We start from the raw sequence: 23,062 nt of genomic DNA, 5'->3' as shown, positions 1-23,062 counted from the left end.
CTTTCAGAATTGGTTTGGTGGCTCTTGTATGGCTAATAAGGGTTTGGGGTGGAGGGGCGGGGGGGGTTGAGGGGGGAGGGGTAGGTGAGGGGGGTCATAACCGGGTTAAGGGGGATGATGGGAGTTGGAAAACCAAGTGGTCCATGGGGGTTTTGCATACATTTTCGATACCTGTATCCTGTAATTAGTGTGATTTAATTGAAAAAAGTGCAGATTGAATGAGGGGCGCGGGGAGAGGGGCGGGGCCGCGGGGGTGGTTGATTTTTTCATGGCGGAGGGTCACTGGTACCAAGGGGGACATATGCAAACCATTTTCGGAATTTTTGTTTCCCTTCGAACGGCGTCACAGCGTTTTTACGCAGCAAATTTGACGAAAAACTCATCAACCCATAAAACCACCCCTAACGCGATCGCCCATAACTTTAACCCTAATTGTTCGATTTCAAAAATCTAAAAGCCGTTTAATAGGAAATTTTACGTACTTTTAAAATGAAGATAACTCATTCAATCGAAAGCCCCAAAATAAGTGAGATTTTGGGGGGAAAACGTGATTTTCCGCCATTTTTTCAAGATGGCGGTCATTTCCGGGCAAAATTTTTGTTGGTAAACATCGGATTCAGCGACCAAAATAATATGAGCGTCCGTTTTACTTTTTTCTCCTCAGATTTTCGCAAAGTAGACCCCTTTTTTGGGCCAGATTGACTGAACTAATAGTAATAAAAGAGGAATACAAATGGACAACTCACCTCTCCTATACTCAACCAGTTGGCTAAATCTTTTGCATTGGCCAATGCAGTTGAAAGACCCACAATTCTCAAAGTACGATTTATATGATGTGAAATAAAATTGGTTCGAGATACAATGACCTCTAAAATAGGGCCTCGATCTTCACCTAGTAAATGAATTTCATCAATCACAATAAGAGCTACTTCTCTGACATAGTTTCGAGTCTGCCAACTACGAGACACTCCGTCCCATTTTTCTGGAGTACTAACTATTACAGAAGCAGAAGAAATAGCTCTTGCATCTGGTGTTACATCGCCTGGAATCATAAAATTGAAAATACATGTAATGCAGGTAGTATTATGGTAAAGTGTTCCCCCCCCCTTTTTTTTTTGAATACTATGAATAATAGTATAAAGCACATAATTCGATCATCCTCGCTTCTGCTTCCACTAATGATCCCCGATCCAATCTTCTCCAAATGACTGAATTTCCTCGGTATTCTTAATAAAAAATATCACTGGTATATAAAGATTTGTACTTTCTCGCTCCCCTAGGGTAGAGAGGAAGTACTGTCATCCTCCAAGAAAAAAAAAAGAAAAAAAAGGTTGAAACATCATTTCTGGACGTTGTAAGGTCCCAACAGTCAAAATAACCATACTTGACAAAATGTGTGTCCGTCCGCCCGACGTCCCCCAAATCTGTATACAGCGATATCTCAGAATCTATCTGTTCGATTTGATTCAAAATATGCATAGAACACCATATCTAAGGTCTCCTTATGCACGTCAAACGATTTTGGGATACGTTAAAATTTGGGGGGGGGGGGGGGCTAGGCTAAATTGTCCATTTTTAACAAAATCACACAGAAAGCTTGTTTAGTGTGGGTAATATCTGAATAAGTGAACACTCGGTTAAAACGATATTCATATTCATTATAAAATAAAAAGGGAATGAACACGACACTGTAACACTGGTATCACGACATGATGATCGGCTGACGCCACGACGATCGTGGTCACCTGATCCTCTGAGGGCAGTGTTGCCAATCTGTGCTGGGTAACCAACCCAGGCTATCCAACACCTCCCCGTTTTCAATTTCTATTTTTTTTTCCTTACACTTTACTCCCTTTTGCAAACACAAACGAAGAAATTGAGGGATTAGAGTCCAAGTCAGAAATATTCCAGAGGTGTATGATTTTCATCAGTGAAATTTAAAATTATACATGAAGAATAGTTTTTTAAAATATTTAACAGTTACAATTGAGGAATTAGAACTTGTACACTGACAGAAAACTGACACAGTATTTATTCGACTAATTTGCATTTATGAAACCAATCAATTTATGACATTTGAACTCAGAATTTGGTTGAAGTTATACTGCTTATGAGTTCACATAGATTTGAACGATTTGCAGTTTTGAAATCGACAAATATTACTGAAATTAACTGTATTTAGTCATAGGCTGTAGTTAACGCGTGTTAGCCAGGACATTAAACAACTTTCCAATTGATTTGCAATTCCGAAATCAAGAGAGATATGAGAGATTTGAAGCATTTTTGTTCAGAATCCCATTGAAGTACGTAAATCGCAGTTATGTAGAGAAATTGAAATTATACAACTTTTCAAATGATTTGCAATTCCGAAATCAAGAGACATACATATGAGAGATTTGAAGAATTTTTGTTCAGACTACCATTGAAATTATTAAATAGTCCAGGCAAATAAGCCATGAAAGGGGCTATAGCCTGCAAAAATCCCGGGTAGCAATGTTTTCATCGATTCCTACGTAGTTTTTGACGCTGAATCCGAATTTCAACTTTGCGCCATTTTATTCGGACCGGAAAGTTGCCAAATTTGGCAAAAATGGCCTAAAATCGGCATTTTTTGCGGATTATGGCCTGTAACTCGCCAAAAATTGATCTGACGACAAAATTAGTTATTTTCAGAAATAAAGCTCGTTTAATTTCCTATAAAAAAGTTTCTATACATTTTTGCCTAGGGGCAAAATTAAGCGCGCTGGCGGGCGCCGAACTTTGAAAAATGAGCGAACATTGCGGGGTTTTTTGGCGGTTTTTGCTGTATGTCTCCTTTTTTACCCGTCTGCAGAGTAATTTCTGGACAAATTAAGTGAAGATAATAAAATTCACACTGAGTTCCATGAATCGATGTGAAAAATAAGCAGCCCAACACATTGCAGTGTTGCCAAAATTACCTAAAATTGTTCGTTGGCGGTTTTGGACCATTAATTGCCTTATTATCCGTCTATTTGTTTAGTCTCCATTTTGTAAAGCGGGGATAATGAATCGAAATCGGCGAAAAGGAGGATGAAATAATTCTTTGTCACAATTTTTTTCATCAGAATGAGGTGGAAACACTTCAGAGGGTCGTGCGTCCACTAAAGTGCTCTATCGTGACACTTGTAGTGAAGTTGCGCCAGGACATCGAGCTCCTTGAAAATGGCATAGATCGAACAATGCAAAGTATGAAATTAGTTTGGCAATTAATATAAAATCGATTAACTTCATTTTATATAAAAGTAACGTACATATTAAGGCAGAATATATAAATATAATTATTAGTACTTGCTTCCACGCCACCCAAGAGGTCCAGTACATGGCGCGTTTTATTTTTGCGCGGTGTCGCCACAACCTAAGACCAAGTTTTTCACGAAACTTAAATTCTTAAAAATTACTCATCTCAAAAATGGTAAGTATGTTTTAATTATTATTGCCTCACAAATAAGGACGTGCACGCGTACATTCACAAACATTCAGTCACTCAATCATAAAAAGCGGCCAAGAAAAGGACCTTATTCAAAATCGGCCATTTCCAACACCAGCCAAATCTTCGTAATATTTTCAGGGTTGATAGAGAACTACTTCTCAAGTCCAAAACACTGACGATTTTTGAATTTGGATAATTATGGCGGGAGGGGAAGAGTGTTAAAGTTAAAACTTTAAACGAGCATATCTCGTGAACGGTTTGTCGTAGAGAGATGGTATTGGTCTCAAAATTTAGAGAAAATTATCAGATTTTAGCTGGTATTCATGAAATCGGTCCATTTTGAAATTTTCATCCATTGTTGCCACGTTGCCGTAGCTCAAAATTTCAATTTTTTTACATTTTGAGCCGCAGCGTTGAAGGGAACGCACGAAAAATTACAAAACTATTATTTTATGAAAGTAGACCGTCTAAGCTTTAGGAGAAGCTCAAGATCATCCATCCAGCAACTGTACTACAAGTGTCACGATAGAGCACTTTAGTGGACGCACGACCCTCTGAAGTGTTTCCACCTCATTCTGATGAAAAAAATTGTGACAAAGAATTATTTCATCCTCCTTTTCGCCGATTTCGATTCATTATCCCCGCTTTACAAAATGGAGACTAAACAAATAGACGGATAATAAGGCAATTAATGGTCCAAAACCGCCAACGAACAATTTTAGGTAATTTTGGCAACACTGCAATGTGTTGGGCTGCTTATTTTTCACATCGATTCATGGAACTCAGTGTGAATTTTATTATCTTCACTTAATTTGTCCAGAAATTACTCTGCAGACGGGTAAAAAAGGAGACATACAGCAAAAACCGCCAAAAAACCCCGCAATGTTCGCTCATTTTTCAAAGTTCGGCGCCCGCCAGCGCGCTTAATTTTGCCCGTAGGCAAAAAATGTATGAAACCTTTTTATAGGAAATTTAACGAGCTTTATTTCCGAAACAACTAATTTTGTCTTCAGCAGGCCGATTATGAACGATCGAATTCAGACGGAAATTCTGATCGATTTGGGGACGCTATCGATTTAGAAAAGCATTGCGCTTATGGGCCGGTCAAATCGATAGGACACAAATCGATGCAAAAATGCAGAAATACGGCCCTAAATCGATCAGAATCCCGAAATCGATGGAAATCCAAATCGATGGGTCCGGACCCAACGATTTGGATTTCCATCGATTTCGTGAAAAACCGAGTTTTCCATCGATTTGGGTCACGCTTCACGGGATAGTTTTAAAGATGGCGAATCTCGTGCTAGTCATTGAGAACTACGAAGATGTTGTAAATGAAGAGATAGAGGAGCGAATACGAATTGAGGAGAGAAGAATATTGAGGATATTACCGTGATAAAATTTAAAATTCATAATTAAATTGCCGTGATAAAATTTAAAAATTTCTAAAATGGAGCATACAAAATATGTAAAATTGTGAATGAAGTTAAATAAGTTAAGAAATAATTTTAAAACAACATATACTTCCATCTAACGATATTACCGTGATAAAATTTAAAATTCATAATTAAATTGCCGTGATAAAATTTAAAAATTTCTAAAATGGAGCATACAAAATATTTAAAATTGTGAATGAAGTTAAATAAGTTAAGAAATAATTTTAAAACAACATATACTTCCATCTAACGATAAATTGTCTATGAGCCCCATAAGAACAGAGAAGATTTCTCCATGACAGCAGTTTGAACTTTGGCCTGTTCACTATCCAATAAAGAATTTTAAATTCTGATTTCAACTACTTACACTTAAGAATTAATTAATTTGCCACTTATTTTTTCGCAAGACTATGAAGGAAGTTTGCACAAATATTATGGGGAAAGAAGAACCCCGAAGAGTATAATATGAGAAGGATTTTAGCTTCATTGAGGCTGGCTCTACTGAAACAATGGGCTGTTGAGTAGAAAGCAACACGGAGATTTTTCATGATTTGCTTTTAAGAGGGGAAAAATATGATGGGAAATGTTCTTGATTTCAACCGCCTCAGCTCTAACATGTAAAAATACATACCCAGCAAGACTGCGGTATCTAGGGAAATGAATCTGAGAGAATAAGAACTTTACACAAAGAAACAGGAAAAGGCGCATGAAAATTTGTAACTGAAACACCGACTTAGATATTTTAAATGGGATGAAAGTGCAGGTATACAAAGAAAAATTTGCTTGCAGCATAAAACTGAATGGAAGAGAAAAGATTATTTTGACACCACTATTAAGATTTAAAATATGAGATCTCTTGAAGACAGAATTGTTAAACCTAGCAAACAGTGCTGAAATGAGATGTATCATTTGAAAATTGAGTTCACTGTGCATGGATGGTTATGGAGATGTCCAAGGTTCAAAATAAAAATTGTATGAAACGTATAAAACTACAGCTACATAGGTACTTACAAAAAATTTTGTTGCTCTTTGCGACATTCTAGTAGATTCAAGTGATGAAAAGGGAGTTGATGAAACTTGGTGGAATTAATGGCTGTTTACAATCAAGTTATAGTCTCCGCAAATCCTTAAAATGTACGATAGAACAAGCGGAAGCCATAATTCTGAGTGACGCAGCTATTTAGAATTGGTGAAGTCCATGGTGACTTGTTGCTCTGGCTAGCAAGTGTTTTAAAACATTTTGAGTTGAACACATAACTGAGAACAACTGATGATAAACTGACCGCTTGCTGCTGTGTGATTGGACTAGTTGAGCTTGTTAAAAGCTGATTATCCTGGACTTTAGTAACTATCAGGACTCTCAGAGCCCCCTCATGATTGCACAGTTATTATTGCTTGATAAATCAATCCATAAAGGGGCAGCATATCAAGATAAATAAACCTCTGGTTAGGCATGCAGTCATGTAGATATTTCTCTATAAGGCTCTCCTATGGGTTCATTGTCAATCATCACTTGGGCCCATCATGGAAACTCTTAGGGACAAAGATGAAAATCAATGACGATTCATTTAATCAGTAAGGAATGGTAAAACTTTCTTCTCAAATAGTTTATGGTCTTTTAATACTACATGTGTTTTTGCACTGTTGGACCAATACGCTAGTACTGGTTAGCTACGCTAACCTAATCGCAACCAATGATCCGATGAATTACAGTTGTGACTGATGTTATGCGCAACCAGAGGATTTTGGAAGTGAATTCCTTAAATGGAGAAGTGATATTATAAAATCTTTGACACATGGTACCTGAGGATGTGAGATATAATTACTAATGAAATCACAGATGATAAATGATTTGGAAGCTACCCGAAGAAGGTTATCATAAGCGGCGATGTCTATGATGATCACTCAGTATCCGGCACGAACTAGTTTTCGAAAATTAGAGCACGCACTTGCGAGGGATTACACTACAAATTACGGATGAAATATTAATGACTAAATGTGAATAAGGACCTCGTGTATCACCATTGAATAGCTTTGATCGGTATTCATGCAGAGAGCGAACCAACATCTCGTAGATCCGTCACACACACCACTTTGCGGTTTGCTAACCATTTCTCCAAAGAATAGAATGTGATCTAAATTGACTGCCTTATAATGGAAGTATTGTAATGATCTAATTAGTTCGATAATATCATCAAAAAGTAAAATAACTGACAAGAAAACACTCATTCACCAAGAGACGAAGAGAGAATACAGTGAATCAGTGATAAGCAGTACATAAACAAACATTTCCGAATCAACCGTTCATCGCGCGCGCTTTCAAATATTTTGAATATTACCGCGAATATTTAATTTGACGGACTACAAATCATCATTTGTTCACTTTTCATTGTAATTCTTTCTTAATTTTCTTGATTCTTTTCTTATTTATTAGATCTGTTGTCCAAAAAACGGCGCTTCCACTTGGAAGCCATTTTTTTTTTTTGGAAATCGATCGGAAATCGATCGGAAATCGATAGGCCTTAAAATCTGTCAGAAACTCCTCAAATCGATCAGAATTCGATCGTTCATAATCGGCTTGCAGATCAATTTTTAGCGAGTTACAGGCCATAATCCGCAAAAAAACGCAATTTTCGCTCATTTTTCAAAGTTTGGCGCCCGCCAGCGCGCTTAATTTTGCCCCTAGGCAAAAATGTATAGAAACTTTTATATAGGAAATTAAACGAGCTTTATTTCTGAAAATAACTAATTTTGTCGTCAGATCAATTTTTGGCGAGTTACAGGCCATAATCCGCAAAAAATGCCGATTTTAGGCCATTTTTGCCAAAGAGCTTGATGCAAAAACGGCTTTTTTCGCCCCCCCTCTGGAAGTTCTTCAGACTTTGTCTATTGATTACTCATACTTGAGCGCTTCTTTTCCCAAATTTTCAGACCCCCAAAAAATTTTGGGGGGGAGCTAGGGGGGGTGGAAGTCAAAACCTGTGAACCTCGATATCTCTTGAACAAAGAAAGATATCGAGATCCGGTTTGGACGAAAAATCGTCTAAAATTGCATACTTTAAGATTCTAAAGGTCGAAATCCCGATATCACATTTTGAAGTCAACATATGTGCTTTTTTCCAGTTTTTAGGTCTAGAAAATTTCTTTTAAACGAAGAATTTACAAAGATCTCAATTTTTTATTTGAACCAAAACCAGTTTTTTAAATTGTTCGTTTTTTTCCGCATCCAACGAGTGGTCCATTAAGCTGGGGAACCGAACGGTTCCGGAGTTATGATCGATTGAAGTTTCCGCTCAACGCGCGCCGACCGATTTTCGCGCGCAAAAAAGTCGGATTTGACTGTTATTAGATCAGATTGAATGTTCAAACTGAGCAAAATGCTTTATTAGGGACTCTTGAGGGTAGCTGAGTTCAGAAATTACAGATACTTCCAAATAATTTACGTTTTTAAAATTACAGCTCCGCAGCGCTATTTTAGAGGCCCACTGAGCGCCGACCGGCCGCTCAGTGGTCCTGTCAGGCGCCAGTACGCGGCGCTTGCGCCGCGCATAAATTGGCCGGAGGCCAATTTTTCTCATTGTCTCACTACGTACTTGCAGACGCATAAAAAAAGGAAAGAAACTGACAAGGCAATATCTTATGGTACTCACCTATTTCAGGTTTCCCTTAAGAGCTCAAGCATGAAATATCTGCTAAAAAATTCACCTCCCCATTCAGCGGATTAAGCAGGGAGAAATCGTCAGCTTATTATTGTTAATATTAATATTAATTTTCTTGCGGCCCTTATCCAAGCTTCTGCAATTGTAAATTTTTGTAAGTTCCCAGTGCTGCCCTATTTCCCTCCGTTGTTGATAAATTTAATTTTTGTCTCTCCAATTAAAAATGAGTAGGGAGACTGTTTTATCTGTGACTCTTTATAGAGGGCAGCACTTGTTGTCAGTTGTTAGGCTGGTCAAAGATTAGTAAGATGGCTCTCTTCAAGCAAATCGGTCGTTCTCTTTGCTCGCATTTTTCCTTGTTTTCCCAGATATAACAATAACTATTGTACAATGGATCACTATCGGCGTGATGACCTTTTGTTCGGCACTCCATTCTGGTCACGAAACGAAAGTTTCAGCCGACTAGACCAAAGACGCTCTGTCATTTACTCCTCATTCATTATTTGCTAATGTCTGAAAATACGAGGGCTGTCCCAAAAGTAGTGAAACTGATACCATAACTTAAAAACTAAAAGAGCTGGACGCCTCTCCTTAGTTTTATTTGTAAGATCGTTTCAATATCAGATAATTGAAACCAAGCTCAACTCATTCAACAAAATTACAGTTTAAAGTTGGAAAAAAGTTTGACCTCCTATGCTTCATAGCAAAAATGTTTATCCTTTTCTCTTTTACACTAAAGTTTCCATAACCCCTCTTCAATGATTTATTTTCATCCCAAATACCGTCTAACTACAAACAATAGATGGCAAAACTGTCAAATCGTTGTCCAACCTCAGAAGAAACCAGTTACAGTAATAATCGTCGACCAAATGACCGACCGAAGTCTAATTGTGGAAAATTTTCACCAAGAGGAAAAATTTCAGTAAATTTTCATTCATTATGATTCGATTTTTCGACCCAGAAGTGCAAAAATAGCATCATCTCCGCTACATATTTTTGTGTTCAATGTAAATGATCAGCAACTAACAAGTAGACTTTCGATAAGATGAAAGAAGCATTTGGTGATAAAAATATAGGCTGGGTAACTGGTTTCCTTTGGCATTAAAAACTTCAAACCCGTTCAAATGTCAACGGAGAGTCTTTCAAATGCATGGGAATGCATCTGACTTCATGGAATATACATCTAAGAGGAAAAGGACAATGGAAGGTTTTGAGGATTCAGAAAAATTTGAAGCAAAGTATAACTTTTAGAATAAAATTCTAGCAGAGAAAATCTTCAATAAAAATCGTAGGGTGTCAAATTTGTTTTGAACTTTGAACTGCAATAACTTTGTCAATGGTTGACTGAATGCGTTGATCACGGTCTTAATCCAATGGCTCTTAGTTCATCTTTTGATTGAATTTCAAAACAGCCTTCTGGCATTCCCACTTTCCGAGTTACAGTGTCAGTTTCATTACTTTTAGGATCGCCTTTGTATGTTCTTTCCAAACCCAATCATAATAGAGCTTTGTAAGCAGGTAGGAAAAGTACGATATAAAAAGATTAAGAATTAAGAAAGAAAACAAGTCTTTTAAGTATATACCTGTTAATTCAATGACTTGATATCCTAATCTTGCCTCCAAGCGAACTTTCCAATCATCAATTCTCTCCCTTACAAGAGCCTTTAGAGGCGCTATGTAGACCACCTTTGGGTAAACAAAAAAAATTAGTGAGTAAGTACGGACTATTCTGTAGATAAGTACAAAAATGATGAAGATATGTTACAGAACAATAAATGGAACTCATTATAGACAAAAAATCCCTCATCAAAAGCATTGTATTATGAAAAGCAGCCTGACTTTCAACAAGAGAAAAAAAAGAGGACACATCAAAATTCCAGCTTTGAGTCTCCAGACAGAAAATATTCCCGAGTGTCCTATGCAGTATGTTGAAAGCAGTTCAGCTCATTTCCTAACCAACAGAGGGCATACAGTATCTATTTAATTAAATCATTTCATGCTCTGAAAGAGGCGAATAAAAATTGTCGATTGCTCATTCTCCAAACTACACTTCTGTACTGGAAAGTTGCCTATCCCCTAAAACTATGATTTTATGTCCCCGAATATTTGAGCAACATTCCTATTTACAATTTCTGGCTATCTTTCTGTCTTTCTGCTTTATGCTTCTAACTACTCGATTTTGAAATTTATACTCTAAGGCCTCTTTCCCCGCAGACAGTTAAGATCATTCAAAGGTACTTCAGGTTAAAAAGATTGAGAGGCTACCTGATACTAGACTCCCTACTTTCTCACTCCCCTTGCATGGGTACAGAAAGTATCTAGTCGTTTTAAGGTGCCTGGATAGAGAAAATCATACTGAAAAACGAATGTGGGTTATTCTCTACTATTCTAGGGTGCCTGGAAAAGGAAACCATACTGAAAAATGAATGTGGGTAAATCTCTTCCATTGTTAATTTTTGGATAATTTTTTTCAAAATATGAACTCCCGAATTCCCCATGTCAGGTATTATTTTTAGAATCTAGTCGAATGGTAGGACTTAGATAAGCAGACAGTTCAACTTTATTTACAAAATTTAACTTGCCACGCGGCTGGCAGAAAATTTGAACTGAGAAAAAGTCACATCTCTGTCCCACCACTTCTCTGCTACAATTTGTGCACCTAACTGTCAGTATGTTGTCAATTACACAAAAATTTACATTGTACAAGATGCCTACTGAACATAAAAAACCAACTCATCTAAAAACTTAACATTTTTTCATCAGAGGCAGAGTATTTGTTTAAAAATCCTATATTTTAAACAAAATATTTGCTCATCTTTCTTCTGATTCTTCTGAACTTTCAGAAATCCGAAACAGTATTTTTCTCTTTACCTGGCCACTTGTTACTTGAAATATCAGTGGTTTTTGAGTCGGTACAGTAAAATTCGACGGCGTACGGTGCAAAAGAAAGGATTCATGGATGAGACAGAAGTGGGATTAAAGGGACAGAGGTGAGCTTAGCTCTTACATGCGAATAGGTCAGGAGGCTCGATATTTTTTTACTAATGTTTTCATAATTCTGCAGATTTTATACACAATTTACATACAGCTTTGGAGATTGTGTTTCTTTTACACACTCAGCAACCTGATTGTAAGAGTTTTGTGTTTGTCGGGTAGACATAGATGACATAGGTTAAAAGGCAGAGCGTGATTGGTCGGCTAAGTCCAAAGACATAAAGACGGAGCGCTAAGAGAAAAAAATGAAGCTTCTTTTCAACCACCTCTACCGGAGGAATTGGCGGCAAAATCGGGACAAGTTTGAAATTCAAATGTAGGGCGAAAACTGAATAAAATTGCGTAATTAAAGTAATCTAGGTTGATTTTTGCCCAAATTCACATACCCACATATATTTTTATAGCTTTAGGTTATTTTTGGTCCGTCATCGACCAATTAATTTCATTTGGGAGTAACGGTCATCTAGGACTGTAACAGCCTGTTTGAACCGGCAGGACCACCATGAGCAGAAGAAAAACTAACTTTATCTGAGATTACTGCCTGTTATTGAGAAAAAGTAAGTGTATTATAAAAAGTTGCAGTCCCAACTTTCTTAATATATTCGTTGTAGGCATTTAAAACGTGTTTAGAAGAAGAAATGTGGCAAAATCAAGAGGACAAGTTCAAATCAAATTTCCGTTTGCCGCCATGAATTCCCGCGCTCATTTACACACTCACACAAGCACCAAGCGCCAAACCAGGCTTCACTTTTTCCCTGTGCTTTTAGATATGAGGACTCCGTCTTCATGTCTTTGGCTGAGTTTTATCCCTCCTTTATCGTGCCTTCGTCAGGTGGAATGGACGACACACTGTCGGATGCTAAAGAGGTACCTTTAGCTTGCCGAGAGATCCACCCGACATAGGCATGACAAAGCAGCGATAAGACATAGCCAACCAATCACGCTCTGCGTTTTAACCTATGTCATCTTTGTCTACCCGACAAACACAAAATTTCAACAATCAGGCTGCTGGTAATTTCCTACTAGCGTTAATTTTTATATCCTTGAGGATTTTCAGACATCTATTTCTCAAAGAATTGCGAGCCAACTGTTTTTTGAAGCAGGATGGCTCTGTGAACTTAAAACATTCACTTAGATACCACCAGAAGTTTCCTATTTATTGACAGAAGCAGAATACGGCAGAAAATCTCACTTCTGTCCCAGTCACCAACCATCTTTTAAAGTTTCATCGGTGGCAGAATTGATAAAAAAGAACTGAAAAATTAAAGGTGATCTTTTTCCATTCCCTTAATCCTCTGCTTTGATTATTACCTCGATTCATCAAACGAATACATATGAGCTTATGAGATACCGAAAATCAAAATGGCGCAAGTGTCACCCGGTTTTTAGCTAAAGCTCCATCCTGAGTTTCTACTTGGCGTTTTTTCCGCCTGAAGTCCTGTTTGATAAGTGTGTGCGTTTACATCAGCCAAAGTTGTGCTAACGACGTACCGTGAACTCAAAATTGTTTAGATTCAATTATAATGTATTACATGTGGTGAATCCTGCACACAGAAAAGTAGTGTCTAATCAGGAACAAAATCACCTCTGCCCGACTTTGGAATCCAGTACGAGAGGTCATTTCTGAACTTATTTGCTTAATACATATTACTCGTGATGTCTATCTGCTTAATGTTTTCATATGGTGTGTCAGGATAGTGTACTAGGAAGAATCTATGCAAGAGCAAATCAGATGTTTCGAAGTTTTCACCTGGAGGCCTTAACAATACCTGACATTCCCGAACATTGGGTGTTGCGAAGGTTTCTGCTTTCAGTAAGTTTGATACCTTCCAGTTTAGAGGGTGCCAGACATTACCAGGATTGCCACAGAATTTAGAAACTGAATTTTCCTGACATTTCCCTGACACATTTTGGTAAAATTCCCTGACAGTTGAAGATATGCCAGATGGTTGAAAAGACATAATATCAAATAGTTTCCAGGCAAAATTTTTTGTTCGAAACGTTTTACTCGTTCTAGAGAGCAAATAAGAGAGGCTGAACTATATTTCCCTGACACTTTCGTCATTTTTCCTGACATTTCCAGGTTTTCCCTGACTTTTAAAAATTTCCTGACATTCCCGGTTTTCCCGGTATTCTCTGACTGTGGCAACCCTGCATTTCATGTGCCCCTATTCTGGAAATTAATGGAATAATTTTTCATGAGTGTTTTGAATTCTCACCTACGTCCTGCGAATTCACCTCTGCTCCAGTCAAACATTTGGGACAGAGTTCAGTGGGACGGAGGTGAGAAGAAATCTGCTTGCGTTGATTTAAAAATAGAAAAAGATTTTGCACTTTTTTGCTCAAACAATAAAAAAATCTTTCAGGAATCAACATTTCATGTAATATAAAGTAAATAAGTGAAGAAATAACCGGGTTCTTATAAAAATTGGCGGCAGGACAGAGGTGAGCGAGTTTTTTTTTTTTACAATACTTGAGACCCTTTTCTGCCGGAATAATTCAACACATGTAATACATCACAATTCCTTGATGCAAACAAATATGAAAGCACAATACATTGTTATCACAGCTTTGACCATTGAAAATACAGACACTTTATCAAACAGGACCGCATCCAGAATCAACCATAGTTCATTTTGAAAAGTTTTAAATTTTTTAAGAACCACCTGCGATTTCTTTTAATGAAAGTGTCAGGGAAGCTGTCTAGATTGAAAAAATGAAAACCGCGAAATCGTAATTCAGGCCGTTTTTTTGTCGATTTCAGATTTTCGAGGGTAAAATGGTGGCAGAGGCCGATAAGTGACCACCGAAACCGACAACCCTCTGGTCAATTTAAGTTCAAATTTCATGTATGCTAATCCTCGATGTGTAAAAAAGCGTCCTCAGAAATTTTAAACACTCCCTTGAAGAATCGCACCCCCTTATGCGATGTTGCCAAGTTACGTACCGTATAATGATGCGGCTGATGGGGCAATGTAGATTTTCAGTTGCGATTATCTCTTTTTTATATATATATATATATATATATATATATATGTGTGTGTGTGTGTGTGTGTGTGTGTGTGTGTGTGTGTAATAAAAAAACCCGACATGATACAAAAGATGACACAATAAAATTTGGAATAAAAGCTGTAAACACATATAAAAAATACCGTACGTTTCGGGGCGAAACAACCAACCCCTTTCTCAGCGGCTAAAACAAAAAAATTAAGCTAAAAACCTAAAAAATCTAAAAAACTACCTCCTCTCCATTTCGCCAATGCCTAACCTATAAATCACAATCAAAACAATAAGTCACCGCGGCCACCGAATGGCATCAATGACCGAACCGAAAAAACATCAACAAACATCTAAGTACAGGGTGCTCCGGAAAAACAAATCAGACACCGATACAGGGTGTCTCAATGGGGCAGAAAACATTGATGGTACATCGTACTCAATTTATCAACATCAGCGCGATAGTTGCACACTGAGTCTCTGTTTTTTATGATATGCACCATTTCTAATATTGACCGAGCAAAGTCATTATCTTCGCGCACTAAGATTCTAACATTATCAAAATCAAACGTATGTTCACGTGTGTTCTGGTGATCGTACTCCGACGCTCGAGGAAAGTCAGTCTTCGCAACACGGTCGTCTTGTGCATGTGCTCAGGGCTCCGGCCTGCACATGCGCGTCATTGACGAGCCGACAAGTCGGACGAACAACTCCGGTTCGCTTTTCAGCACCGTCCATCTTTTTTGAGTCTTTTTCCCCTTTTAGCTATTCTTTCTGTGTCTTGTCGAGCTCTTTCAACTGATAGAATAGCCAACTCAGAAAATATATCGAAGTTCAGTCAAAGACAGACTCATTCTCTCTTTATTGACCACGTCTTTCATTTTTGGGAGGGTCAACGACTGCCCCCCAAAGAGCACCCACTATTGTGTTGTGTAGGTGGTCTGTACGAGATCTCTCTCCATAGAGAGACCACGGGCGACCACTGTCCGACGCAACAGTCCCTCTGGAGCCTTGTGACGTCAGCTCAAGATATCTCTGTTTAGAGACGTCCCGTCGGCTGATATCACGACGCTCCAGCTACGTCCCTTTGTTGACCCGTAATCAGGGTCATCACAAATTGATAAACGCTGGTTCCACGTGAAGCGGGAGTTTATTACGGGTGTTTTATTTTTGAGCAGTTATTATTTAGAAATATTTGTATAAATTTCAGTATCAATTTTATATTTTCGTTCGTAGTATATCACTACAGCAGGAAAATAAAATTTAATCGAATATATATTCTTTTTATCCATATCTGTGTTATGTTTTTGTTTTTTGTTTTCAACCTGGTCGAAATAACAGGAAATATTCACCTCCCGTTCATAATTATCAGTTCAGTCATCTCAGTTGACATCGATTAACCTAAAAAAATTAATGTTGTTCAAGAATTCCCGCCTAAAAGTTCCAGGAACACATGCCTGTGCGTCGAGACAGGGAACTTCGGTTGGTGCAACAAACTCGCAACAGTTGCACCTAATTCCCTCAACAGTTGCGCTGTCGAGACAAGGCCTTAGGTGGCCAAATTTTGGCATACCAGGGGGTTCTAGAAACTATCTCTTGTATATTCCATATAAGCGTGCACCTTTAGTTTGGGCTGAATTGGTCCATTCTGATTGCCAGTCTCTCATCATTATTCTGTAGATGACAGGGAAGAAGTTAGAGTAATGGATCTTCTCTTTTGGGAGGTCAGTGGCTTTTTTTAGGTCCTTTGTAAGTTCATCCGTCTCTTCATTACTGGTGATATTTTCATGGCCTGGGGTCCAAACCAGTTTTATCATAGGGTGGAGAAAGAAATTTCTAATATATAGTAAGTCCTGATTGTCTGTAGGTTTTCTGACATTAGAGATTGCTTGAATGGCTCCCATGGAGTCAGTGCAGATGGCAGCTTCTAGAATTCTGGATTCGTTGAGGATGACTGTGGCATCAAATAATGCTTAGATTTCTGCATTGAGGATACTTAGATGTTTGTTGAGAAGAAAAAAGCGCTGGAGATTTAGGTTTGGGCTATAAACCCCCGCTGAGATGCAGTCCTCTGTTTTGGAACCATCTGTATAGATAAAACTGATGCTATGGTTATCATGGATAAATTCTTCAAAGTGCTGGACTGTGTCAAGATCTCCTTTTTTCTTTATGGGGAGTTGGAGGTTGATGGGTGAGTTTTGACAATTAGAACGGAAGAAGTATGAGCAGCTGTTTGCTGGCTCTACTTGAGCAGTTAAGTGACCAATAGTCTTAAGTCTTTGTAAGAGGAGTGGGGTATTGTGGCGTAAGACTGGGGGATTGTCCAGCGACCAGTTGCTCCAGTTCCATCATAGTTTGCTTCTTGGAAGGGAGGTTGAAGTTGAAGTTTTTAAGGATAAATTTATCTGTTACATACCCAGCTCAGAATGCAATAGGAGGGATGCCGCATTCTGTATACGTAGCATTGGTTGGGGTAGATTGTAGAAAACCAAAGATTCTTCTGACACACTGGTTGATGATTACTGAGAGATGTTCAGCGGTTTTCCTATTGTAATAAAATTGGATGCCGAAGTCAGTAATAGAGTAAATGAGGCCGTTGAAGAAGATTTTAGAGTAAGACGGGTGGGTGCCCCATTTGACTCCTGATAGTATCTTCACCAGATTGGTATTGCGAGCCAGTTTAGAGGCAATACAGGTTACATGGGCATGCCACGTGAATTTCCAGTCGTAACCAAGGCCTAGGTAATTCATCTCATTCACTTGTGGAATTATGGTGTTGTTAATCATAATAGAGGTGATCTGCAACTTCCTTCTTCTGAAGAAGGTTACGGATTTGGATGTAGAGACAGGGAGATTTAGGCTTGGAAGGCCTCCGAGGAGAGAATTATGTACTTCATGCACAATTATGTACTTCTGTATCATTCTTACTTCTTATGTACACAAGGATATTGTCTGCAAATTCTAGGATCTTGGAATGACGGAGTTTCTTGTGTAGACGGCTAGTGTAGATTGGATACAAAAGGGGACTAAGGACTGAACCTTGGGCGAGGCCTAGACATGAAGTCCTTGGTCCGTACTCTGTTTTATTGAAGTGCACGTACACCCTTCAACATCCAGTAAAACAACTTGAAGTTCTTCTTTGTGGGCTAAAACCTCCAAGATCTCTCGTTTGAGAATGTTGTGGTTGTCGAATAGAGAGTGGTGCTTTCTAAACCCAAACTGGTGGGGAGACAGGAACTCATATCTTTCAACATGCTCTTCAACAAAGTGTCTGAGGATTTTCTCATAAGAACTTTGTTCTCACAAGAATTTTGTCATTGCATTTTTCCAATAATCCGTGGCTCATCAAGGAAATTTGGCATCATTTGATGGTTCATACGACATTCCTCTTTAGCATGGCAGAATGGACTATTACATAAGGTGCGAATTTTAGCATATTGAGAGGGATGCGTTTTCTCTTCAAAATTTCACGTATGCCACAATTTGTGCGACGAAAATTACTGATAGTAAGTCCTGACCAAGGCAATAAAGTTCTTCATGAGTAAATACAAACTTTCCGCTCATAGAAAACACAATGATCTACTGTACTTAATTTGCACGCAAAATGTTACCAAAACAGTCATTGCAGTGAGAAATAATGACAACCATAATATCTGCGCCTCAGCTCAGCTATTGTACTTTACACTTTGAATAAAATTGGGTGGAGAAGGCTCATTGAGAAGCCTCTGGAGAATTTGATTCAAATAGATTCTTGTTAAATTCCTATGAGCGTGATATTCAAACTTGTTCGTGATCAATCCTAAATAAAAACGTTAATACCTGATTCAAAAATAACTTAAGTAATTTTCATGATGCACAAATCGTGTTGTACCTGTAACTTTGAAGGGGAAATCTATATCACAGTGCTGAAAATGAGAGTCTAGTTGCAAAACTCATTTTTTTCATTTTTTCTTTTTTCAAATTGCATATTCATACCATTTGGATTCTGCTAAAATGAACGATGTACCTATTCATTTGTTAAGAGCTCCTGAAGTTTCTTCAATAATTTTTCAAAGTTGCTTCGTTATCAAAATTGATTAGCATGTACAGGTCATTCCACGTCAACTGTGCCAGGCTCGGAACCCGACCGCCTTCGATTTGGCTGAAAATTGGTACACGAGGTCTTTACATCATTCTAAGAACCTAATTTGAAGGGTTTTTCCATCCGACGCCTCATTCGCGATATATGAACCCCTAAAGATGAGGTGAATTTCAGCGGTATGCGAATAAGCACATTTTAGTGTTTCTCATTATCTCCACTTCCCTCTCTTTGACTGTCCATGGTGAGCCTCTGTATTAATCCATCAAACCTTTAAAACAAGTGTAGACCAATTTTTATGTAGATTCTAAATCTGCCATCGAAATTGAGCTAAAAATTATTTAAATGGCCGTAATTTAGGGTTTTATAAAATTTACTATCTTTCCGCCATACAATGTTCAAACTGAATTATCTAAAAATGATTCTCTCCGTTTTTCGATTTTTTTTTTAAACTTCAAGCTTAGGATATATACTTTTGGTTGATTTACTTTTTTCAATTGCTATCGAACGGTTAAGGGCCTAAAATATTCAAATAGGCCAAAAAAGGTCGAAAGCCAAGAAAGCCTACTCTAAAGTACCCTGACAAAAGTAGAAGAAAAATGGACATTACATGTGTACCCGCGGAGGGGGGGAGGGATATAAACTAGCCTCTCTCTTCAATTTGTCGCTTGTCTAGTGGTACATTGATGGATCAGCTATAAGGAATAGATGTTTAGACGTGCAGAAGTCAGAAAGCGACGAGCCCACAGTTTACGCACGAAATATGCCTGGAGAAAAAGTGCCAGGGTAGAGGACAAAAGTAAGAGGGGAAAAAGCATGATCACAATGCCAAAGTGAAAGAAAGGAGTAACCGGCTGTCGCGGTCCAGCGTGTGCGGACTAGCAGTGGCGGAAAGAATCCGGGGGTAAAGTCCAAAGCCTTTGCGGGCGAAAGCGCAACCGATCCAGATCAATTCGATCGGAAGCCCCGTGAGCGTCTTTCGAAGAGGACAATCGAGATCGGGTTTTAATTCCCTCCTATCTTACGAGGGGATGGCAATCCGGCCAGAAATCATATCCCATCTCGGGAACTAACCAGTTAGCCCGCGCTATTGCCGCTCGTTCTTCAAACGAGAACAATAATTGCCCCATTCGCCTCTGAGTTCGGGATTCGGGATCCGAAATTCTTTTACCTGCTCAGGCCTCTTGTTCGAATATCGCGATCGAAAAGCGACGCTTGGTCGTTCGCGAACTCGGAGGGCGATCAAATTAATTTCAATTCCCTCTCGACCCCTGACCCCTGCTCACAAGGATACTACGCAATATTCAACATGGCCGACGCCAATCCACCAAAATACATGTGACGGGACGATAATTCTAACCACCTGATAACAATCAGCCTGTTTACATTCACATTTTTTTCGCGTTGATAGATATCCGTCTTGATTGACCTCGTGCTCTCCTCAACTTGCGCGCAGAAGCGTAGGCCATGTTGAGCAGGAAATGAATGGAACGACTCCCCTAACAAAATGTTCGCCTGTGCCGTAGTATCCTTTTAGGAGCGAGAAGCTTAAAACAAAGGAAATTTCTTACGCAGATTGTGAAGTTAGGAGTGCGTTTTAGAGTTTGCCGATGACCATCGTTTGCCATTGTGATTTTAGAGACATTACCTAAAAGGAACAACTCTTATTTTTGCTCTAGCAAAAGTTTGCAACAGGAAATTTTTACACCCCGACATCGACATTGTGGGCGCCATCTTGAATTGGTGATGGGGTGGGAGGGGGGAGATGAAATCGGGGTTTCAATAATCGATTTTCGGTTTTATTTATTAAAATGAAAAGACTAAGCCAACTTCTTCAGTTTCTCCATCAACAGGCACTTGGAGCAATCATCTAATGCAAACGCCCCCAAAATGGAATTTGCAGAAAATGAAATTTTTTGCTTGTATGGGAGTGGCGCAGCTTCAAAGGCAATTCCGAACTTGATGGATGATGTGATTAAAAGTGATGAAGAAGAATTATGGAACCTAGGAGCGGCATCAGTCACAGGGTTTTAGCAATGCTCATTTGATTTTTTTAAATTATTAGGAGTTTTATTATTTACAATTTTGAAAGAAAGTACAGTGTTTCTCAGGGGTTTGGAGGCCCAAACCCGATGGAATCCAATGTAAACGGGTTAAATATTATTAGTTCTTTGACAATTTGGCAAATCTGTGACTGATCTTGAGTAAATTGTGAATTCTTAGAAGCAATAAAGGACCCCTCGAGTCTGGGCATGGTGGCCAGTTTGAATATTATTAGTCCAGTCAATCTGGCATTTTATTTTGCGAAAATCTGAGGAGAAAAAAGTAAGACGGTTTCCCATGTAATTTTGGTCGCTGAGTCCGAATCTGATGCTTCCCAACAAAAATTTTGCCCGGAAATGGCCACCATCTTGAAAAAATGGCGGAAAATTACGTTTTTTCCCCCAAATCCCCGAAAATCTCACTTATTTGGGGGTTTTTGACAAAATGAGTTCTTCACTTTAAAAGTACGTAAAATTTCCTATCAAACGACTTTTAGATTTTTGAAATCGAACAATTGGGGTAAAAGTTATGGGCGATCGCGTTAGGGATGGTTTTACGGGTTGATGAGTTTTTCGTCAAATTTGCTGCGTAAAAACGCTGTAACGCCGTTGGAAGTGAAACAAAAATTCCGAAAATGGTTTGCATATGTCCCCCTTGGTACCAGTGACCCTCCGCCATGAAAAAATCAACCACCCCCGCCCCTCCCACCACGCCCCTCATTCAATGTGCACTTTTTTCAATTAAATCAAACTGATTACAGATGTCGAAAATGTATGCAAAACCCTCATGGACCACTTGGTTTTCCAACTCCCATCACCTTCCTTAACCCCGTTATGACCCCCCTCACCTACCCCTCCCCCCGTCCACCCCAAACCCTTATTAGCCATTTAAGAGCCACCAAACCGATTCTGAAAGCAAAATTTTTTTTTTTTTTTTTTTTTTAATTTTAATAGGCGGGGAATATCTTTTAAAGACTTCATCTTAGGCAGCTAGGAGCCCCAGATGGGTGTGTGGGATTTTCACCCACTAAAAATTTGAAAAAAAAAGCACTGAATGAATGTTGTCTTGAATAGCTGTTTCTCTGTAACATTTTCCGTAAATCCGCTCCAACCCGGGAAATTCGGTGTTATACTGACTGCTGAAATTACAGAGTGAGAAATCGCGTTGACTTTTTTTTTTGGAACTTCGGTTTGCTCTAAACTTTTTTGTTATTTAGAATAATAGTATGAAGTAGGAGCTTCAGAGAATCTGGAATGTCTGATTCTGCGTTCTTAAAAAAATCATCAGATGCAGGATAGTTGTATGTGTCGTAAACCTTCGTTCCGATATCCTCGAGATTTATTTTTGCAGCAGTTTCCACGATACGTAGCCTTTCAGCGTTTTTGTTACTTAAAACCTGATTTTACCAAGCTTCGTTGAGAATCTTATCACCAAAACCGTGAAAAGATATCACTGATTGGTTTGGTTTGGTTATTTTTTTGAGAACGCAGAATCAGACATTCCAGAGTCTCTGAAGCTCCTTCTTGATACTGTTATTCTAAATAACAAAAAAGTTAAGAGTAAATCGAAGTTCCAAAAAAAGTCAACGCGATTTCTCACTCTGCAATTTCAGCAGTCAGACCTCGGTCATATAATTCACCCATCCAAATTGGAGTTTCAGTGTATGTGTGCAAAAAATTCGGATCGAAAAAATTGACTGCCCCTCTCAGCATGATATCTTAAAGCAATGTTATTATTTGTTGACATATGTTGATGTAATGTTACTAATATGGATGGAATGTTAAATCAGTATTGTCAGGATAAGACTGACAATATCAATATTGATGTAAGCTTGATAGACTGGCAATCAAGGAGATGTCAAGAAGTGTCAACCTGATAACAATCTTGACGGGGGCATATCAAAATTATGTAAGATTATTGTAATGTTACTTCAACCTTACTATCAATGTTTTTGCAATGTTCAGGCAAGTCCCTGGCAGTAGCACATCAACATTGATGCAATCAAACTAAGATGGATATAATATGGCTGCAATGCTGATGTGTAAGATGTGCAATATTATACTAAGATTGTATTAAGGTTCTATGCTGAGTGGGCTGTATTGAATCCTCTCGACTACGTTGCACCGTACCATGAAATTTTGAATTTTGAAACCGCTGCTGTTCTGCATGGCCCCTTAAAAATCAATTTCGACGTTTCTTTCAGTTCATATTCGATAATGCGGATTTTAATAGTCAGACGCTTGATGGAATGAACACCTTCCATGCTATGGGCGGAGTAATGTGTATCACACCACAATCATCAGTTCACCCTGATCAAGTTATACCTCGTAATTTATCTCAAAATCCGCAGGTAAAATAGCTCGGGCCTCCGGAGTAACACCCGTTGAAATTTTTGAAAAGAAAC

At 38.5% G+C, this 23,062-nt stretch overlaps 1 protein-coding gene across 8 annotated transcripts in view; it reads right to left on the bottom strand.

The window, feature by feature from the left end:
* Positions 1 to 23,062, bottom strand: part of obe (activating signal cointegrator 1 complex subunit obelus) — a 376,654-nt gene that overhangs the window by 116,753 nt on the left and 236,839 nt on the right. For all 8 annotated transcript variants that reach the window (XR_011899335.1, XR_011899334.1, XR_011899333.1 and 5 more), the window contains 2 exons: positions 10,130 to 10,232; positions 747 to 1,042 (listed from right to left, as the gene is read on the bottom strand). Coding sequence is in view for 5 of the 8 variants with exons in the window: in XM_072297278.1 (XP_072153379.1) it covers positions 747 to 1,042; positions 10,130 to 10,232 (399 nt within the window). In the remaining 3 variants the exon portion in view is untranslated. The remainder of the gene's footprint in view (positions 1 to 746; positions 1,043 to 10,129; positions 10,233 to 23,062) is intronic.

The sequence above is a fragment of the Bemisia tabaci genome, chromosome 2 (genome assembly GCF_918797505.1).
Source record: "Bemisia tabaci chromosome 2, PGI_BMITA_v3".
NCBI lineage: Eukaryota > Metazoa > Arthropoda > Insecta > Hemiptera > Aleyrodidae > Bemisia > Bemisia tabaci.
This window is presented reverse-complemented; position numbering and strand designations above follow the sequence as displayed.